The sequence below is a fragment of the Coenobita brevimanus genome, chromosome 61 (genome assembly GCF_032717465.1).
Source record: "Coenobita brevimanus isolate Jiangsu-jjx chromosome 61, ASM3271746v2, whole genome shotgun sequence".
In the NCBI taxonomy this organism is placed as follows: Eukaryota; Metazoa; Arthropoda; class Malacostraca; order Decapoda; family Coenobitidae; genus Coenobita; species Coenobita brevimanus.
The window spans coordinates 28,277,512-28,297,939 of NC_137014.1; the positions used below are offsets into that span (position 1 = coordinate 28,277,512).

At 42.3% G+C, this 20,428-nt stretch overlaps 1 protein-coding gene across 2 annotated transcripts in view; it reads left to right on the top strand.

The window, feature by feature from the left end:
* LOC145403813 (motile sperm domain-containing protein 1) overlaps positions 1-20,428 on the top strand; it is a 109,412-nt gene that overhangs the window by 17,002 nt on the left and 71,982 nt on the right. Inside the window, exons 2-3 of one of the 2 annotated variants that reach the window (XM_080275492.1) lie at positions 10,197-10,346; positions 17,301-17,473. In XM_080275492.1, coding sequence (XP_080131618.1) covers positions 10,208-10,346; positions 17,301-17,473 — 312 coding nt within the window. In that variant the 5' untranslated portion in view covers positions 10,197-10,207. The remainder of the gene's footprint in view (positions 1-10,196; positions 10,347-17,300; positions 17,474-20,428) is intronic. The other variant, XM_080275493.1, reaches the window with a different exon arrangement.

Consider the following 20,428-nt stretch of genomic DNA (forward strand, 5'->3'; position numbering starts at 1 on the left):
ATTTGAGTGTAAAGTAGAGGGAATGTAAGAAAATGTTCTGGAAGGAGGTAAAGAGAGTTAGGCTGGGTGATAAAGATGTTAGCAGGGGTGTGAAAGATAAGAATGGTAGATGGATAGTGGAGAAGAGAGGAAAAGTGAGCAGATGGAGAGAACACTTTAACCCCTTAACTGCGGGCTTGTTTTGCTTTGTCTTGCATATCCCGCGGGCATATTCGAGCTCCGACAGACTCTCAAAAAATATTTGCCAAAAATCAGTAATTAGTCCTAGAATATTAAAATTACATATGCATATGGCACATACCTTCAGCTTTCTCCTGGGATGTTTGTTGAGCCTTCGTCGAGTACTGTAGGACTTGTGGAGACCTCTGAAGTTGGGTAATGAAGTCCCCACTTTACATTTCCTGACAACTCGTAATATGATTACCACAGCCAGATATTATCACTAGAAACACTATTCTATGATTATCAAGAAGTTTGGAATCCATACTCAAAAAAAAAAAAAAACACTGTCAAAGCAATGAAAATTACGAGCTCGTATGACCTTCCCACTTGCGCTAGTTCACTGCTGGTATTCTGTCATTTATTATTCAAACAAACACTCACCCTTTATATTCCTATTATTATATAACACTTATATATATCTGCAGTCTTTATCCATAAGTTTCCTTCAGAAGTATTAGTATATTGTCACTGAAATAATTCAATTTTTCAGTCAGTAAAATACGTAGAGAGCCTTCCCAAATTCCTTCTCTTGCTGCACTAAGGGCTCCTTTCCTTTGGAGCTTGGGATAACTTGGGACACTGAAGCACTCCTACTAGGAGTTTCTGGCACAATTTCCTCACCCGGCTCATCACACGAATCACCCGAAGGATCATAGTCACTATTCATCATTATCATTGATAATTCGGCTAGTTCATGTTCCACTGCAGAGTCACTTAGTCCTTTCCTGCTTCCGACACGAGATTTTCTGGGGGTAGAGGTCACGGGGCCCTTTGCAATGGGCGCTGAAGCGGCGGAAATGGCGGGGCGCGAGTGCGACATGCTTTTACCGCAGAGGAGGACAAGGAACTGAATGGCGTGGCTTATCTGAAAAGGCAAGGGTTGACAGTGACAATGGGGCTGACAGCTGCTGACTTACATGCTAAGAAATTATTGGTAGGAAATCTTGGCAATACATAAAGAAACAGGAAGTTCCAGGTGAATGTAAATGTCATGTAGGCTTCTCCCTTACTTTCTTATATATATTTTTATTACGGAAATAGATTACAAGGCATAATTCAAAGGGGAAATTACCATGAGAATTTAGCGAATGAGTGCATGTGAGGTGTTGTCAGATGATAATTAGCCAATTCCAGGTGTATACCACTATCACTTACCTTATTTCTTTTTGGTATATATTATTTTGTATAAGTATAGGGCTTATTTCAATGGATGAAATCAGTGGAAAAATCCGGGGGAGATTTTCTTTAGTGAAGCGCGGCAGGGCAGGCGATAGGAAAGGGTAAAGGAGGTGAGGTAGGGAGGGGTGAGAGGGTACTGGAGGGGAGGTAGGGAGGGGAATCAAGAATGGGGGAAAATGGCTAAATTGTCAACAATGGATGGGAGTACAGATGAGATTAGGAGTGCTGACTATTGGTGGACAGTAGCAGTACATGCTAAAAAATGATTAGTAGGAAATCTCGAAAGTACAGAAAAAAGTAGGTAGTTCCAGGTGAATGTAAATGTCACTTAGGCTTCTCCCTTCCTTTCTTATACAGTGGAACCTCCGACCTCGAACGTCTCACATGTCGAACAAATCGGACCTCGACCAAAAAATTCAAGAAATTTTTGCTCCAGAGGTCGACCAAAATATCAGACCTCGACCAACCCGAACGTAGCCGAACGAAGGGAAGCTGGCCGACGGAGGACCCGAGCGACAAGCCGACCGACAGTCACGCGTCCACCTTTGTTGTTCGTCAACGTGGTCGTCCTGCTGTGCTTCACATTTTTTCTTGATTCAGTGCAGTATTAGCCCCTAATAATGGCTCCAAAGAAAGCAAGTTCATCCAGTATGGCTACTGGCAGTGAAAAGAGGAAAGTAGTGCGGAAAATAATTGAAGAAGTGGAAAAATTATTGCTTATCTTCATCAATGAGAAACAGTTAGCAGGAGACAGTGTTAGTGAGGATATAATTTGTGAAAAGGCAAGAGAAATATACAGTCACCTCGTAAAGGAAAGCCCTGGTACCAGTGCTGAAACTTAAATAGGTAAGCATCTGGGGTCTTGGAACGGATTAAAATGATTTACATTATTTCTTATGGGGAAAATTAGTTCGGTCCTCGACCAATTCGGTCCTGGAACAGCCTTCCAGAACGGATTGTGTTCGAGGACCGAGGTTCTACTGTATATATTTTTATTATGAGAATAGATTATACAGCATATTTCAAAGGGGAAATCTCCGTGGGAAATTAGCGAACAAGTGCACGTGAGGTGTTGTCAGGTGATAATTAGCCAAATCAAGGTGTATAGCACTATCACTTACCTTATTTCTTTTTGGCATATATTATTTTGTATAAGAATAGGGCATAGGGCTTATTTCAATGGATGAAATAAGTGGATAATTCCGGGGGAAATTTGCTTCAGCGCAGCGCGGCCGGGGAGGCGAGAGGACAGGGTAATGGAGGGGAGGCAGGAATGGGGAAAAATGGCTAAATTGTCAACAATGGATGGGAGTACAGATGAGATTTGGAGTGCTGACTAGTGTTGGACATTGGCAGTGCTGATAGATGATACAAGCCACCACTTGTAAGCCCGGGAGAATTCTAAATGACACAGAATCACAAAAGTGACACCCCGCGGTATGATCCATTGCCCCCGAGCATCACGAAAGTGACGCCCCGCGGTATGATTCATTGCGCCCGAGCGTCACAAAAGTGACGCCCCGCGGTTAACCCTTTAAGTCCGGGTCGGGTCTTAAGACGGGTTCTCTTGATGGATACCGGGTCGGGACTTTTGAGTAAAAGAGCCTCAGGCAACGGGTGGCATCGTTTGATACCCCCCACCTTCCACGTTGCACTCAGAGGGGTCTGGGCTCTGACGTCATATGTAAACAAACCTGCTGGTACAAATGTACCGGGTTTTGGGGTGGATTTTTTTTTTTATTCGCATTTTATGCTCAAAGAATTACCTAAAAATGACTCATAAATCATAAAATAATTTTCTACAAACAAATATATGCCTAAAATCCTTCAAAAATATGCTGTAATAACAGTACATGTGACCGATTTTTTTTTCACGTCTGCAACGCACAGAGGTTAGGCAGCGCGATTGTGCGTATCGTGGAGTTAGAGGGAAGTCTTCATTTTTCGCCCTCAGCACAGTCTTCAGATGAGATGGCAGAACCGGACAGCACTTTGCAGAACTCTGAAGTGACTAGTAGACTTGGTGAAGAGAGGGAAGTGCATGACATCGCCGAATTTGAAGGATTTTCGGACAGTGATACACAAACTCCGTCAACCTCAGGGGTATCAGTGAGTAGTGCTGGCGTGAAACGTAAGTTATCGCCAGGTTTGGAGTACGATAGTGATGACCAGGAGAGTGGTAGTGACAGTGAGGGGATGGCACAGGAGAGTGGTAGTGACAGTGAGGGGATGGCAGACAGTGACAGTGATGGATTTATTCCCGTGAGTGACGAGAGTGATGATGATTCAGACCTAAGTGATGATGATGATGATGATCCCAGGGTGTGTGACCCTCCCCGTAGGCCTGGTGGTATTGGTAGTGCTGGTGGATCTGGGTTTATGTGGGCAAATGGTGATAGATTCATACCAAATTGCTATAGATTTGATGCAACTCACAGTGGAGTGACAAGGGCTGCTGGAGTAGACAAAAACAGTTCTGAAATGGAGTATTTTCTCCTGTTTTTTGATGGTGAAATTCTTGATTATTTGGTACAAGAAACCAATAGATATTATCAGTTCATGAAGAACAAACATCCTTTTTCTCCACACAATAAAATGAAACGTTGGTATGATACCAGTGTACCTGAAATGTACACATTTCTTGCACTCACTCTTCTGATGCCACAAGTAAAGAAGCAAAATGTTCGTGACTACTGGAACCGAGATCCACTGATTCATACCCCAATATTTCCCAAGTACATGCCCAGGGACAGGTACCAGCTACTCATGCGATTTATTCATTTCACAAACAACAACCATCCCAGTACTGATGACCGCCTTTGGAAGGTTCGTCCAGTAATTGAAAAGATAAGGGAGCGTATTCGCTCCTTCTTTGCACCCTATCAGAAACTTGTTATTGATGAAAGTCTCATTCTGTTCCGTGGCAGACTTATATTCAAGCAATACATTCCCTCCAAAAGACACAGATTTGGAATAAAAATTTTTGTTATTTGTGACTGCCTAACTGGCATAGTGTTAGACATTATAGTGTACACTGGCACTGATATTGATGTACCGGTACCTGCAAGAGATCCCCTAGGATTTTCTGGCTCTGTGTTAAAAAAATTGATGGCACCATTTCTGAACAAGGGACATGTTTTGTATACTGATAATTGGTATACTTCCCCATCCCTGTGTAGTTTCCTTCATGATCATAACACTGGTAGTTGTGGGACAGTCCGGAAGAACAGGAAATATCTTCCAAAGTTTGGAGGACGTAGTGCTCGAGGAACCTGTGAGCTCTACAGAAGTGATCCTTTGCTGTGTGTCAGATGGACAGATAAATGGGAGGTTTGTATGCTGAGCACCTTCCATCGTGGCAACTTGAATCCATCAGGAAAAGTGGACTATAGAACAAAAGAACCAGTCCTCAAACCGGACGTAGTAACTGATTACACAAAAAATATGAGACTTGTTGACAAGTCGGATGCCCAAATAGGTACTGTGGAGTGTATCAGACGTACCGTAAAATGGTACAAGAAGTTATTTTTTCATATGGTTGATTTGTCAATGCTGAATGCCTACCATATGTACAAGGCAGAAACCCAAAAGAAGAAGTCACTGAGGCACTTTGTTCTGGAAGTGGTGAGACAACTGCTCACCAAGTATGGAACACTGAACAAAGACCGTCCTGGACGCCACTCTGAACTAGCTGCTGACAGACTTGTAGCAACGGGATTCGCCAATAGGCACTATCTACAAAAGCTGCCTCCAACACATACCCGAAAGACTGGACAGCGATCATGTCATGTCTGCCTTCATTCTGTGAGAAAGCCGTGGAAGAACAACCGAGTGAGCACATGGTGTAAAGAATGTGGTGTCGCACTATGTTTTGAGTGTTGGCGTGACTACCACACACTTGCAAAGTTCTAGCCAAACAGAAGTAATGGATAACAAGAAGAAAAGTTTTGTTGAATGAGAGGAAATAAGTTCTGTTCTGATTAGTGGAAGCACAGGTAAAAGTTCAGAAGTTGAAATTAGTTTTTTGAATATGGAAACAAGTTCTGTTTTGAAAATAATTGTACACAGAAGCAAGAAATAAGTTTTTCTAATAAGAAAAGAATGTTCTGTTCAAACTATAAGAACAAGAAGAAAAGTTTTGTTGAATGAGAGGAAATAAGTTCTGCTATAATTACTGGTAGCATAAGTAAAGTTCAGAAGTTGAAATTACAATTTTTTGAATATGGAAACAAGTTCTGTTTTGAAAATAATTGTACACAGAAGCAAGAAATAAGTTTTTCTAATAAGGAAAGAATGTTCTGTTCAAACTATAAGTGAAAACACCAGATAGAAAAAAGTTGTTTGTTTACCTTCTGCGGCATCCTCATGGATTACCCATACTGCATTCATCAGCTTCATCAGCTGTAATTTCAGTAATGGGTAGGTAAAATATATTTATTTTATTATTTTTATTGATATTTCATCATTATCCATCATCCCAAACACATAAATCATAAAAATATGACATGTCAAATTTCCCGAAACTTTTGCCTCCCGGGGCATGTCTGCGGATTCTCAATTGCCTCACAGAGGGGTTAAGGGGTTAAGGAACTGTTAAACATAGAGAATGAAAGTCGTGTGAGTATATTTGGCTGGGAGAAGGAGGGAAGTGAAAAGGGAGGAAGAGATCAGTAGAATGGAAGTAGTGGAAGCAATGAAGAATGTCAAAATGTGATATGCCCTAGGAATTGATGGAGTGTGTGGTGAAATGCTGAAGCATGGAGGGAGAGATAGTAGTAGAATGGATATGAAAGATATGCAGATTGGCCTGGGTGGAGGGTAGAATCCCAGAGGATTGGAAGTTGGGTATAATTATTCCCCTGTACAAAGGAAAAGGGGAAAAAGAAATGTGTGGTAATCATAGGGGCATTTGTCTTAGTGTAATAGGAAAAGTATATGGTAGGATACTTATTGACTGAATTAGGGAAATGACAGAACAATTGATTGGAGCAGGACAGGAAGGTTTTAGGAAGGGAAGAGGTTGTGTAGATCAGATATTCATCCTTAGATCTTCAGTGGAAAAATTCCTAGAGAAGGGAAAGAAGTTGCATTCGGCCTTCATGAATTTGGAGAAAGCATATGACAGAGTGCATAGACAAGGAATGTGGAAAAAATTAAGTAGATATGCAGTAAATGGGAAGCTGTTGAATCCGGTGAAGAGTAGTATGTATGAGGGTGCTTAGGCTGCAGTGCATGTGGGTAGTGAACTGAATTAATTTTTCTGCCTGAATGTTGGATTGAAACAGGGATGTATCATGGTTGTTCAATGTGTATAAGGATGGGGTTATAAAAGAGATACAAGATAGAGCGATGGATGTTGGAACGGTCCTAATGAGAAAGGAAAATTCCTGTTCTGTCATTTGCAGATGGTACTGTATGGTTCACTGAAGACAAAGGGGAACAGCAAGGCTTGGTGAATAAGTTTGGGAGAGTGATATGGAATCTAAAGGTGAATGTAGGGATGAGTAATGTTATGGCCTTCGAGAGAAATAAAGTCGATGATTGTACAGTGAGTTTGGTGATGGGGAAATGGAAAGTTTGAGTGGATTCAAGTAGCTACTTGGGTTGTGTGATGAGTAAGGATGAAAGTTTGGAGGATAAAGTGCTTGACAGGGTGCAACAAGGAAGAAGGATTGCTGGTTCTTTGAAAGCAGTGTTAAATAGGGAAGTGGACATGAATGTAAAAAAGCTGCTATCTATCTATCTATTGCCAGATGCCTCAATCCCGTTCGGGGTGGCCACAAACAAATCGCCTCCAAGTCGCCCTGTCCCCCGCCATTTCACTCCCCTGCTCCCAACTCACACCCCCCTCTCTCATATACCTCTCCACCCCATCTCTCCATCTCATCCTCGGCCTCCCCCTCCCTCTTTCCCCCTCCACCTCACTCACATACACTCTCTTTGTCAGTCTTTCACCCTCCATCCTCTCCACATGGCCAAACCACCTCAGTGTGTTCCTCATAACTCTTCCTATCACATCCACATCAACACCACAACGCTCCTTTATATCCTTATTCGTCAGCCTGTCTCTCCATGTGACTCCACAGGCTCCTCTTAAAAAACTCATTTCCACAGCTATCACTCTTGACTTGTGTCCTTCCAACAACGTCCAAGCTTCACTTCCGTACGTTAGAGTTGGTATCACAATACTGTCATGTAGTAACTTTTTCACTTCCATGCTCACTTCCCTGTTTCTTATCACTGCTTTCAAAGAACCAGCAACCTTTCTTCCCTGCTGTACCCTTTCAAGCACTTCACCCTCCAAACCTCCATCCTTACTCATCACACTACCCAAGTACCGTACTTAAATGTACTCACATTTTCCAATTCCTCACCATCCAGCCTCGCTGTACATTCACTGACTTCACCTCTCTGCTGCTTTATACTATTGTGATACCAGCTCTAACATATGGAAGTGAAGCTTAGATCTTGTATGAAGGACACAAGTCAAGAGTGAGAGCAGTGAAAATGAATTATACGGTATGAGAGGAACATGTGGAGTTACATGGAGAGACAGACTGACTAATGAGAAAGTGAAGGAGCATTGTGGTGTGGATGTGGTAGAAAGCATTACGAGAAATCATTGAGGTGGTTTGGCCATGTGGAGAGAATGGAGAATGAGAGACTAACAAGGAGAGTGTATGTGAGTGAGGTGGAGTGGGGGAGAGGGAGAGGGAGGCTGAGGATGAGATGTAGGGATGGAGTGGAGAGGTATATGAGAGAAGGGGGTGTGAGCTGGGAGGAGGGCAGTGAAATGGCAAGTGACAGGGTGACTTGGAGATTTGTTTGTGGCCACCCCCTGCGGGATTAAGGTGTCTGGCAATACGTAGATAGATAGACTGATACAAAAATATATGGAAAGAGTTATGATATTTTGGAACACATGTGACAAATGAAGTGTACCGTACCATAGTTTGAGCATGTGAACTACAGTATACATAGACTTAAAAATATATCTTGTCTTACTTGATTGTATAATTTGTACTCTAACTTGAGCATCTGATGTATAACCTGAATATATGAAGTACAGTATAGCCTAACTTGAGCATATGAGGGACACTGTAACCAGAATAGACGAGTTTCCGGTCAAAATTTTTTAAAAGTTAGATACTGTACTTGTATGGGTAAAAAATACGCAGAAAATAACTTTGTCAACCATTATTTCCAAAAAAAATGTGCAGAAACATGAAAAAATAATAGATAAAGTAGCCGAAAAATCCCGTGACTCTGAAACGGCGTTTGATTGGTCGTGACGTCACTACTCACACTGAGGCAGCATAGTCTGCTTTGTTTACGTTTAGCCAGCATACATTGTGCTTATTTCTGACCTCTAAGAGTGTCCAGTGACATGAGGAATAATTGCTAATGTTCTTTCCAATGTGTATGTTAACTGACAAAAGCAAAGTAGGGAAATTATTCCTCTGTATACCAGCCAGTAACAATAAACGAAAGCAGTGGTGGATGCTTGCTCGGTGGTAGTTCCCAGTGCTGGAATGCAGTCTTTATTGTTGTGAAAATATTATATTCTTCACCATATAGGTTCATACACACCTAATTATCTGAAATTCAGTCAGAAAAGTATGCTTAATTTAACTATCAATAGAATAGCAGGAGTCTGAGCGAAAACGCGCTAAGGTTAGCGGGTATTTCTACTTTAGATTGCCAACAGGCCTTGACAGACTTCTATTTGCACAGATACTGATTTAAAGTGCAAATAAATGCATTTGTGTGTTATTAATATTTATACACGCAGAAGTCTGCTAAGGTAAGTTATTGAGCCAAAGGAGAAACACTTCCGCTAATTTTAGCGCGTTTTCGCTGTGAATCCGGATTTTTTAAAAGGTAAAATTAGATACAAAAATTTGACCGGATTTTGGAAAATTAGATGAGTATGAACCTCTATGGTGATAAGATCTATAACACTTACCAATATTTTGTCACACTCCCCTGAAGGTACTTTACAATCAAGTTTAGAGTCACTGAAACTGTTTTTTTCAGAAGACTAATAATGAAGAGGTCAAATATTAAATATTCATGAGCATAATACCATTATAAACTCATACAACTGACACTGCACGGCATACATTTAACAATTTCCACCTCACTGAGGGATGAGCACCGCTCAGGAAAGGTGTAGCTCTAGGCTACTTCTGGTCGATTTCACCACAATTTATTTACCTAACAGGTACCATCCATTTACACCATGAAAAGTATTCCTTCACAACTTACCTGAAGGGGGTAGTTTAGATCTATGGTGGCCTTGTCGGTAAATATCACGACAACTATTATCTCTGTTACTGGTAATGTATTGTGTGATGGATTGGAGCGTCGTCTGCAATATGAATGCTGACGTCATCGCCAACATGGCGGCTGCTTCCCTTCAGCCGCAAAGAATTAAAGTTATCACGTCTTGTTCAGTGCAAATGATAAGTTAAATTAAAAGATACATATACCGTAAGTTATTAGGTACATGGCAGAGTGCACTGGCCATGTTTACCCAAAACCGGCAACACGTCTATTGGTCAGCTCTGTGTCCTGATCATTCAAATGTCCCTCAACTCACTCCCTATGCCTGGAAAGGAGAATAGTTACCTGCAGAGATAGGGGAACTTTAGTCTGCAGTCCACTTGGTTCATGTCCAGATAAGCATAGGTCGTAACATCAAAAGCTCTAACTTGATCATGTGAATCTTGCCCTAACTTGATCATAATACCATGACTTGGTCATAATAGTGTAACATGAGGGTTAATCTACAGGTAATGTGGTGATGCTACCGAGAGGGCTGGATGGGAGGCTGCCGGTGTTCATATTCCCCCAGGCCCTCACCTTCTACACCGGCGACCAGCGATCACTTAGTCAGATAGTTACCATCTATAACCCTTATGACTTTCACATCACGTTCTCGGGTAAGGGTCATTTGGGTACTCTACTTTTATCTATGGTTGATTCTCAGGTAAAGTTGTTTCATCGTAAGTTTAAGATAATGACTGCACTTTTATTTACAGTTGATTCTCACTTGAAGCTGTTTTTGATAAAGTACTGGGTACAGTAACACCATTTCTTCACTTCAAATTATTTCCTGAGGGGGGTTTTTCAAGAATACTCCCCCAGTATCCCTGCTTGTCGTATGAGGCGACCAAAAGGGTTGGCGGAGGGTTAGTGCCCCTCCCTGGAAAACAGCTAACTAAAAAGACGAACAAGAAGCCTCGGGACAAGGACTGACCAAAAGATGACGACCAAGGACCTGACAGTGGACATGGTACGGCTCGCAACATGGAATGTAAAGGGTGCGAATGATGAGGTGAAAGAGAGAGAGAGATTGTCCAGGTGCTTGAGGGTGCGAAAGCGGATGTATGTGGAGTAACTGAAACTAAATGGAGAGGAGAAAGTGTGAGAGAATGGGAGTATGGAAGGGGTATATGCACAGGAGTAGGTGAGAATGGAAGGACAAAAGGAGTGTGTATTGTTGTAAGTATAAGATGGAAGAAGAACATAAGAGAGTATGGATCAGTTGGGTCAAAGATTGTGCAAGAAAGATTGAAAGTTGGAATACAAATGTGAGCAATTTTGTGCGTGTATGCGCCAATGCAAGATCGTGCAAGCAGGGTGAAAGAAGAGTTCTGGACAAATGTGGAAGTGTGCATGGAAATGTTTGGAAGGAATGAGAGAGAGTTTTTGATTGGTGATATGAATGGTTAAGTAGGTAATGTGAAGGGGGATGGAATAGTTGGTGAGTGGGGTGTGCCCACTGAGATAGATGAGAATGGCAGTGCGATAGTGGACATTTGTGCCGGGAGGGGGTTGATGATAGCCAATACCCTCGTCAGGCACAAAATGATCCACAGGTATACATGGCAGGTGATGAGAAGGGTGGGTGGTCAACTGAATGAAAGGAAGGCAATGATTGATTATGTTTTTGTGGACGAAAGGATGCGAAGATGTGTAATGGATGCAAGAGCTTATAGAGGTTGTGGGAGTGGACTTTCTGACCACTACATGGTGGTGGCCAGAATCAAGATCCAAGTAAGATCAAGAAATAGAAGAAGGGAAGGACAGGAGGAAGGAGTAGTTGCAAGGAGAGTGGAAAGGTTACAAGAGGATGAGAAAAAGGCAGAATATAAGAGAGAAGTGGAGGAACGATTGGGTAAATATGAATTGGGGCAGATAGGGGATGTGGAAGGTGTGTGCAGGATATTCGCAGAAGAAATATGTGCACATGATTTCTCCCATCTTTCCTGTCAGTTCTTATTGCTTTTCTTTCCTTTACAGGTGGCTTTACATTGAGTGACAAGCCTAATGGTTTCCTGTAAGCCAAAAAACCATTTACAGCACTGGGTGGTAACCATATAACCAAACCATACGTGCTCCCTACGTGTCAACAAGTGGGTTGGTGGAGGGTTAGTGTCCCTCCTCGTAAAACAACTAACTCAAAGTCAAATGGCCACCCCTTACAGGATTATGGAGTCTGGCGGTAGATAGTAGTAGATAGATGTGATGTGGTGTGTGGGATGTAGAGAAGATGGAGGGGGGTGCAGGGAACAGCATAGTGGAATGAAGAGGTGAGACAGGCTGTGGTACAAAAGAAGGAAGCATACAATGAATCGATGAGAAATAGGGGCTTGGAAGAAGTTGAGAGGTGGAAGAGAGAGTTATATGTAGAAAGGAAGAGAGAGGTGAAAAGATTAGTGAGAGAGAGTAAGAAGAGAGTGGATGAGGAATTTGGAAGGAATTTGAGTGTAAAGTGGAGGGACTGTAAGAAAATGTTCTGGAAAGAGGTGAAGAGAGTAAGACAGGGTGGAAGTGAGGTTAGCAGGGGAGTGAAAGATAAAAATGGTAGATTATTAGTAGAGAAGGGAGAAAAAGTGAGCAGATGGAGAGAACACTTTAGGGAATTGTTGAACATAGTGAATGGAAGTAATGTGAGTATAAGTGGCTGGGGAATGGCTGGGAGAAGAAGGGAATTAAGAATATAGGAAGAAATCAGTAGGATAGAAGTTGTGGAAGCAATGAAGAAAGTCAAATTGGGGAAAGCCCCAGGCATTGATGGAGTGTGTGGTGAAATGCTGAAGCATGGGGGAGAGATAGTAATAGAATGGATGTGGAAGATGTGCAGATTGGCCTGGGAGGAAGGTAGTCCCCTGGAGGATTGGAAGTCAGGTATAATTATTCCCTTGTACAATGGAAAAGCGAAAAAAGAAGTGTGTGGTAATCATAGGGGCATTTGTGTTCTTTGTGTAATAGGAAAAGTGTATGGTAGAATACTTATTGACAGAGTTAAGGAAATAACAGAGGAATTAGTTGAAGAACAGGGAGGCTTTAGGAAGGGAAGAAGTTGTGTAGATCAGATATTCATTCATAGATCTTTAGTGGAAAAGATTTTAGAGCAGGGAAAGAAGTTGTATGCGGCCTTCATGGATTTGGAGAAAGCATATGACAGGGTGGATAGACAAGGATTGTGGAAAGTATTAAGAATATATGGAGTAGATGGGAAGTTGTTGAATGCTGTGATTAGTATGTATGATGGTGCTAAGGCTGCAGTGCGTGTGGATGGTGAACTGAGTGAATTTTTCTCTTTGAAGGTTGGGTTAAAATAGGGATGTGTCATATCTCCATGGTTGTTCAATCTGTACATGGATGGGGTAATAAAAGAGGTACAAGGTAGGGTAGTGGATGTTGGAGTGGCCCTGGTGAGAGAGAGTAGTGTTTGGAAACTCCCTGTACTGTTGTTTGCAGACGATACTGTGTTGTTGAGTGAAAACGAAGGGGAGCTGCATGGCTTGGTGAATGAGTTTCGGAGAGTGTGTAAGAAACGAAATCTAAAGGTGAATGTAGGGAAGAGTTTAGTGATGGTCTTTGAGAGAGGTGAAGTCAGTGAATGTACAGTGAGGTTGGATGGTGAGGAAATGGAAAATGTGAGGACATTCAAGTACTTGGGTAGTGTGATGAGTAAGGATGGAAGTTTAGAGGGTGAAGTGCTTGAAAGGGTACAACAAGGAAGAAAGGTTTCTGGTTCCTTGAAAGCAGTGATGAGAAACAAGGAAGTGAGCATGGAAGTGAAAAAGTTATTCATGACTTTATTGTGATACCAACTCTAACATATGGAAGTGAAGCTTGTACGTTGTTGGAAGGACACAAGTCAAGAGTGAGAGCAGTGGAAATGAGTTATTTAAGAGGAGCCTGTGGAGTCACATGGAGAGACAGGCTGACAAATGAGGATATAAAGGAGCGTTGTGGTGTTGATGTAGATGTGATAGGAAGCGTTATGAGGAACACACTGAGGTGGTTTGGTCATGTGGAGAGGATGGAGGGTGAGAGACTGATGAAGAGAGTGTATGTGAGTGAGGTGGAGGGTAGGAGAGGGAGGGGGGGCCGAGGGTGAGATGGAGGGATGGAGTGGAGAGGTATATGATTGAGGGGGGTGTGAGTTGGGAGCAGGGCAGTGAAATGGCAGGGGACAGGGCGACTTGGAGGCGATTTGTTTGTGACCACCCCAAACGGGATTGAGGCATCTGGCAATAGATAGATAGATTAAGCACGCAGATGGATTTACACTTTTTCTTTATTTGAAGTTGTTTCAGTATGACCTCATGCACTGTGATGAATATATATTTTTGTCTACTCGTAGCCACGATTAGATGATTCTGGTGAGGTATTGTTTTTGGTTGAGTTTGTTTGTTAGCAATGTTATGAAAAAACGGCCGATTGACATACATGAAACTTTTATGATGCGTGGGCGCTGCTCCCAAAAGAAAGTGATTTAATTTTGGAGGCAAATCGAGTGACCCTGAAGTGTCAAAATCAAGGTTACAGATTTTCAGAATGCTATAACTTGAAACCGGTTGAAGGTAGTGATATTTACGAATATCAGCATAAAGGAGCTCCCAAATGGGCTTTCATTTGCACCAAGACCTTTTGACCTTGAGTGACCATGAAAGGTCATACTCAAGGTCACGGATTTACAGAGGGCTATAACTTGAAAATCTGTCTATCTATCTATAGCCCGACGCCCTAATCCCACAAAGGGTGGCCGTAGACAAAACGCCTCCAAGTCGATCTGTCACCCACCATTTGACTACCCTCCCCCCAACTCACCCCCCCTCCCTCATATCCCTCTCAACTCCATCCCTCCACCTCATCCTTGGTCTACCCCTCCCTCTCCCTCCCTCCACCTCACCGACATACACCCTCTTAGTCAGTCTTTCATTCTCCATTCTCTTCACATGTCCAAACCACCTCAGTGTATTTCTCCTAATCTTCTCAACCACACCCACATCCACCCCACAACGTTCCTTCACTTCTTCATTTGTCAACCTGTCCCTTCACGTCACTCCACATGCTCCTCAAGTAACTCATTTCCACTGCTCTCACTCTTGACTTGTTCCCCTCTTGCAAGGTCCACGCCTCGCTTCCATACGTCAGGGTAGGGATCACAATACTATCATGCAGTGACTTCTTAACTTCCATACTGTACCAACAACCTTCCTTCCCTGCTGTACCCTTTCATGCACTTCATCCCCCAAAGTTCCATCCTTACTCATAACACTACCCAAGTACTTGAATGCACTCACATTCTCCATATCCTCACCATCCAACCTCTCTGCACACTCTGTGACTTCATTCCTCTCAAACACCATAACTTTACTTTTGTTTACATTAACTTTCAGATTCCTCCTCCTACACACTGTCCCAAATTCATTCACCAAACCTTGCAACTCCCATTCATCTTCACTCAACAATACTGTATCATCAGCAAACAGTAACACCGGAATCTTCCAAATCTCACCCTCATTCATTAGAGCCACCCACACATCCACTGCCCTACCTTGCACCTCCTTTACAACCTCATCCATGTATATATTAAACAGCCATGGAGACATCACACAACCCTGTTTCAGTCCCACATTGAGATCAAAGAACTCACTCAGCTCACCATCCACTCGCACCGTAGCCCTAGCTCCCTCGTACATACTCTTCACAGCACTCAACAATTTCCCCTCCACTTCATATGTTCTTAATACCTTCCACATACCTTGCCTATCTATTCTGTCATAAGCTTTCTCCAAGTCCATGAAGGCAGCATACACTTTCCTTCCCTTCTCTAGATACTTTTCCACTAAACATCTTAGAACAAATATCTGATCTACACACCCTTTTCCCTTCCTAAATCCCCCTTGTTCTTCTCCAACTAGCTCCTCTGTCATATGCCTAACCCTATCAATGAGTATTCTACCATATATTTTACCAGTCACACTAAGAAGGCAAATACCTCTATGGTTACCACATACTTCTCTGTCCCCTTTTCCTTTGTATAAAGGAACAATTATACCTGATTTCCAGTCCTCTGGAACCCTTCCCTCTTCCCAAGCCATTCTACACAACTTCCATATCCACTCCACAACAATCTCACCCCCATACCTAAGCATTTCACCAAACACTCCATCAATTCCTGGGGCCTTTCCCAACTTAATCTTCTTCGCTTCCACTACTTCCGCCCTACTGATCTCTTCCTCCCTCCTCTCATCTCTTCTTCTCCCAGCCATTCCCCAACCACTTATACTCTCACTGCTCTCACTCTCTACATTCAACAAATCCTCAAAGTGCTCCTTCCATCTCCTCAATTTCTCTCACTTCTACTAACAATCTATTATTCCTATCTTTCACCCCCCTACTATTTCCCCTTTCACACTGCCTTACTTTCTTTGCCTCCTTCCAAAACAATTTCTTACTCTCCCTCCATTTCACACACAGATTCCTCCCAAACTCTTCATCCACTTTCTTCTTACTCTCCTTTACCAGTCTCTTTACCTCCATTCTCCTGCTCACATACTTGAAAATGGTTTGTTGTTCCTGGCACTGCTTGTTTTATTTGGCTTGGGAGAGTCCTTATGTATTGAAAGGGATAATAGGTGGTATACCTAGTTCCTTCACTTCTCTCCAATGCCTATTAAGTGGAAGTATGCCCCATCATATTGAAGGGCTTCTCTGTGACTGTCTTCACTTCAAGTTGTTTCATTATTAAGATGCTGATTAGTTACTATGTTTTCTTCAGTTAAAGTTTTCATTATGAAGTTTCTAGTGAATTAACACCTTTTTCTTCACATAGTTGCTTCATTGCTATATTACTGATGAATTTACCAGTTAACAGTTTTCAGTAATTTCATTATTAATTTTTATGAAGTTAGAAAGATTGCTTTTTTTATATTTAATTAATTACTTTTGTTATATGGAGAGGCAGACTGACAATTGAGGAAGTGATGGAGCATTGTGATGTGGATGTGGATGTGACGGAAAGTGCTAGGAGAAATACATTGAGGTGGTTTGGCCATGTGGAGAGGATGGAGCACTAGAGATTAATGAGGAGACTGTGTGAGTGAGATGGAGGGGGGGGACAGGGAGGGGGAGGCTGAGGATGAGATGGAGGGAATGGAGAGGAGAGGTATATGCGAGAGGGATGTATGAGCTGGGGGGAGGACATTGAAATGGCAGCTGATAGGGTAACATGAAAGCGATTTGTTTGTGATCACCCCTTACAGGATTAAGGCGTCTGGCAATAGTTAGATAGATAGCATTAGACTAAGCCCATCAGTCATGAATCAGAAGCATGTTTTACTTAAAATTGTATGACATAACATTAGCATTGTGCCTGTACACATCATAGAATTTAAGTTAGGCTTTTTTTTTTTTTTTTTTTTTTTTTCCAGTGAATTGGAGATGACAGTGGTGGTGGTGGTGATAGTAGTGGTTAGGATGAGATGTTGATGGTGGTTTTGGTGGTGGTGATGATGGTGGTAGTGGTTATGAGGAAGTGATGATAATGGTGATGGCGATGATGATGATGATGATACATTTGTTGCATTCAGTCCTGTGCAACAACCCAAGATGCTACGCAGTGGAGCCATCGCGAGGGGTCATGCAGCCCAGGTCCACACTGAACATGACCATCACAAGGACTAGCCTCGACCCCCCACCCACCCCAAACCATGACCGCATACGAGTTGTCATTTCGGAGGAGGGCTCTAGGACGGTGAGTGAGGTATCTGTTCTGATCAGCTTATTAGGTTTTCTGAGACATCATCCTTGGTGATATAATTTGTTTGCTGTGTCTTGCTACTCCCATGTATGGTATTGAAAGTTTTAAAATCTCTTCCATAGTGATAATTTTTGTTTGCTATGCTAAGCTGTTATCATGTATGTTATTTGTAGGATACCTGTGTGGATTGGTTGAATAACATAGACAGCAATATTAATATCCCATACACAGGAAAAATATGGTATGAGGGAGGTGCTGGGGAGCCTCATGAACCAGTGAGAATATTACTCTTAGACTGTATTTTTTTCATGAGTGTACTTAACCCTTTCAGCCCTTGGACATTCATTTTATTCATGAAAATACCTGTGATTTTATACAGCTTGTGAGAGTTAATCCCTCTGGTTCAGAAACTTTATCCTAAGATGAATGAATTCAATTAGGGGTAGCAAGAATAAAATGTATAGTGTATGTAGGGGCACTCACCATACACTCACTTGATGTAGTACTGTTCGGGTGTCTGTCCTTTCCTTTCCTCCTTCCTTCTTTCATTCCTTCCTCTTCCGTCATTTTTTCCTTCATTATTTGTGTCTCCTTCTGCCTACAGGTGACTCTACACTGAGTAACAAGCCAAATGGTTTCCTGTACACCAGGAAACCATTTACTATGCTGGGTGATAACCATATAACCAAATTATGGTGCCTGGTGGTTTAGTGGGTAATTATGGCACTCCAGGCGAATTGATCCGGTGAAGATTTATATCCAAGGGGTGGTTGGGGTGTATTGCTCAGGTAATGCCACTCAGGGATGAGTGAGGCTGGTCACTCTCATTTTAAACGTCAGGACCAACTTGCCTAGCCCTGGGCTCCTATGCTCCTCATGGGGCAACATGGGAGTGGATGATGAATGGATGGATGGAGTACTGCTCATGATTAAATTGCAGTTAACATCCACACATGTGATTTATCCAGCAGTGAATACAGTCATATAGAAATCTGACCATGTTGTTGTTAATTAACCCAAGTCTAGATAAATCATATGTGTGGTTTGCTATCATTCGCATAGGTGAGTCTCTGTGACGAAGCAAAGGTGAGGTTTAGAGGAAGAGAGGTGGTGTTCAGCAGAGAGAAAGTTAGATGAAAGGCTGTGTTTGTTACAGAAATGAAGAAGAAGCAAGTCAGACAGTGGTTCCAGACACCTCTCTTTGTCGTTACCAGGAGAGGGGCAGGTGATGGGGGATGTTATGTTCCCCCTTTCCCCTGGGGTCTTCGTGTCTTGGTGTTGAGGTGCCTTTTTTTTTACCAGCTGCGATAGCAAAGCAGGTGATGTTTTCAATTTGTCTGTGTGTGTGTGTATCTGTTAGCATGATAACTTTGCAACTTTTTTTTTTAACGTAAGGAAGAAGGAACCAAAGGTCAGGAGGCCACAAACTATTCCTTCCAAGAAAAAAACAAAAACAATACAAAAGAGAGCCAAATTCAAGATCCATTCATTTCGAGATGCCTGGACACACTGTGTTTGAAAGACTGGAGATCATAGGAAGTAGGAAGTACAGACAGAGGGAGACAGTTCCAGAGTTGACCTGTTTCATAAATGAAGGACTGGAAGTAACAGTTAACATTTGCATTAGAGAGTTGGACAGAAAAGGGATGAGAGTTTGTTGCTAGCACGCACCCATCGTAGAGGTGGAGGGATGCAAGCAGACGGTCCAGAAGAACAGTGACCATTAAAATGGCAGTAGAAAAGAGATAAAGATGCAACAGTGCAGCAAAGAGACGGAGGTTGAAGAGAGCCGGTAAGAGGAGGAGAGTTAATGAGATGAAAAGCCTTTGACTCCACCCTACTGGGAAGACCTGTATGTGGGGAGCCTCCCCACATATGAGAGTTGTACTCTACACAGAGGCAAATGAAACCTATGTATAAGGTCAACAACTGTGCAGGGGTAAAGAAGGTATGGAGTCGGCTCAGGATATCATCACAAAACTTAATAGGTGTGTATTAGGGAAAAAAATAGATCACAAGTTCGAAATTGGTGAAAGTAGGTCAAGGTCTGTGTGTCTGTTACCACAGTAACTTCACAACTGCTCATGATATCAAAACAAAATTTTGCAGGTTTATAGTAGGGATGAAAATCTGCTGCAGATTGTTTTCAGTTTGTCTGTTTGTCCGTGTGTCTGTTAGCACGATAACTTCGCAAATGCTCAAGATATCATCACAAAACTTTACAAGTGCATAGTAGGGATGAAAATCTCCTACTTGTTCAATATTGGTGAAAGTAGGTCAAGGTCTGCATGTCTGTTACAGTACCACGATAACTTTGCAACCGCTCAAGGTATCATCACAGAATTATACAGGTGTGTAGTAAGGATAAAAATCTCCAACAAGTTCAAAATTGGTGAAAATAGGTCAAGGTCATATTCCAAGCTGCGCTAGAGATGTATCCACTTGTGGCTGGTGTGATTCCTTCCTTGGAGGGGCCTTTTTTTTTTTTTTTTTTTTTTTTTTTTTTTTAATGCTAGGAAGTGTAGTGTGTAATATGCCTGTAGTTTGATTAGAGGAATTGAGTTAGTCATTCTCTCTGTCTATAGGCAGATGCTATAATCCCCTTAGGGGTGGCTGTTTGTGTTTTAGTTGTTTTACGGGGAGGGGCACAAACCCTCTGCCAACTCACTTGTTGACACAGGGAACATGTATGGGTTGGTTATATGGTTATCACCCAGTGTTGCAAATGGTTTCCTGGCATACAGGAAACCATTAAGCCTGCCATTCGACATAAAGCCACCTGAAAAGGAAAGAAGAGTAATAAAAAGTGACAGGAAAGATGGGGAAAATAGGAAGAGAGGCCAGTAGACAAAAAAAGAATGATATAGGTAAAGGAAGAAAGGGGCAGCACTACATCAAGTGTGGATGATGGTTGCCACCAACTACCACCCCAAAACTAAGGAGATCAAACCCTCTGTA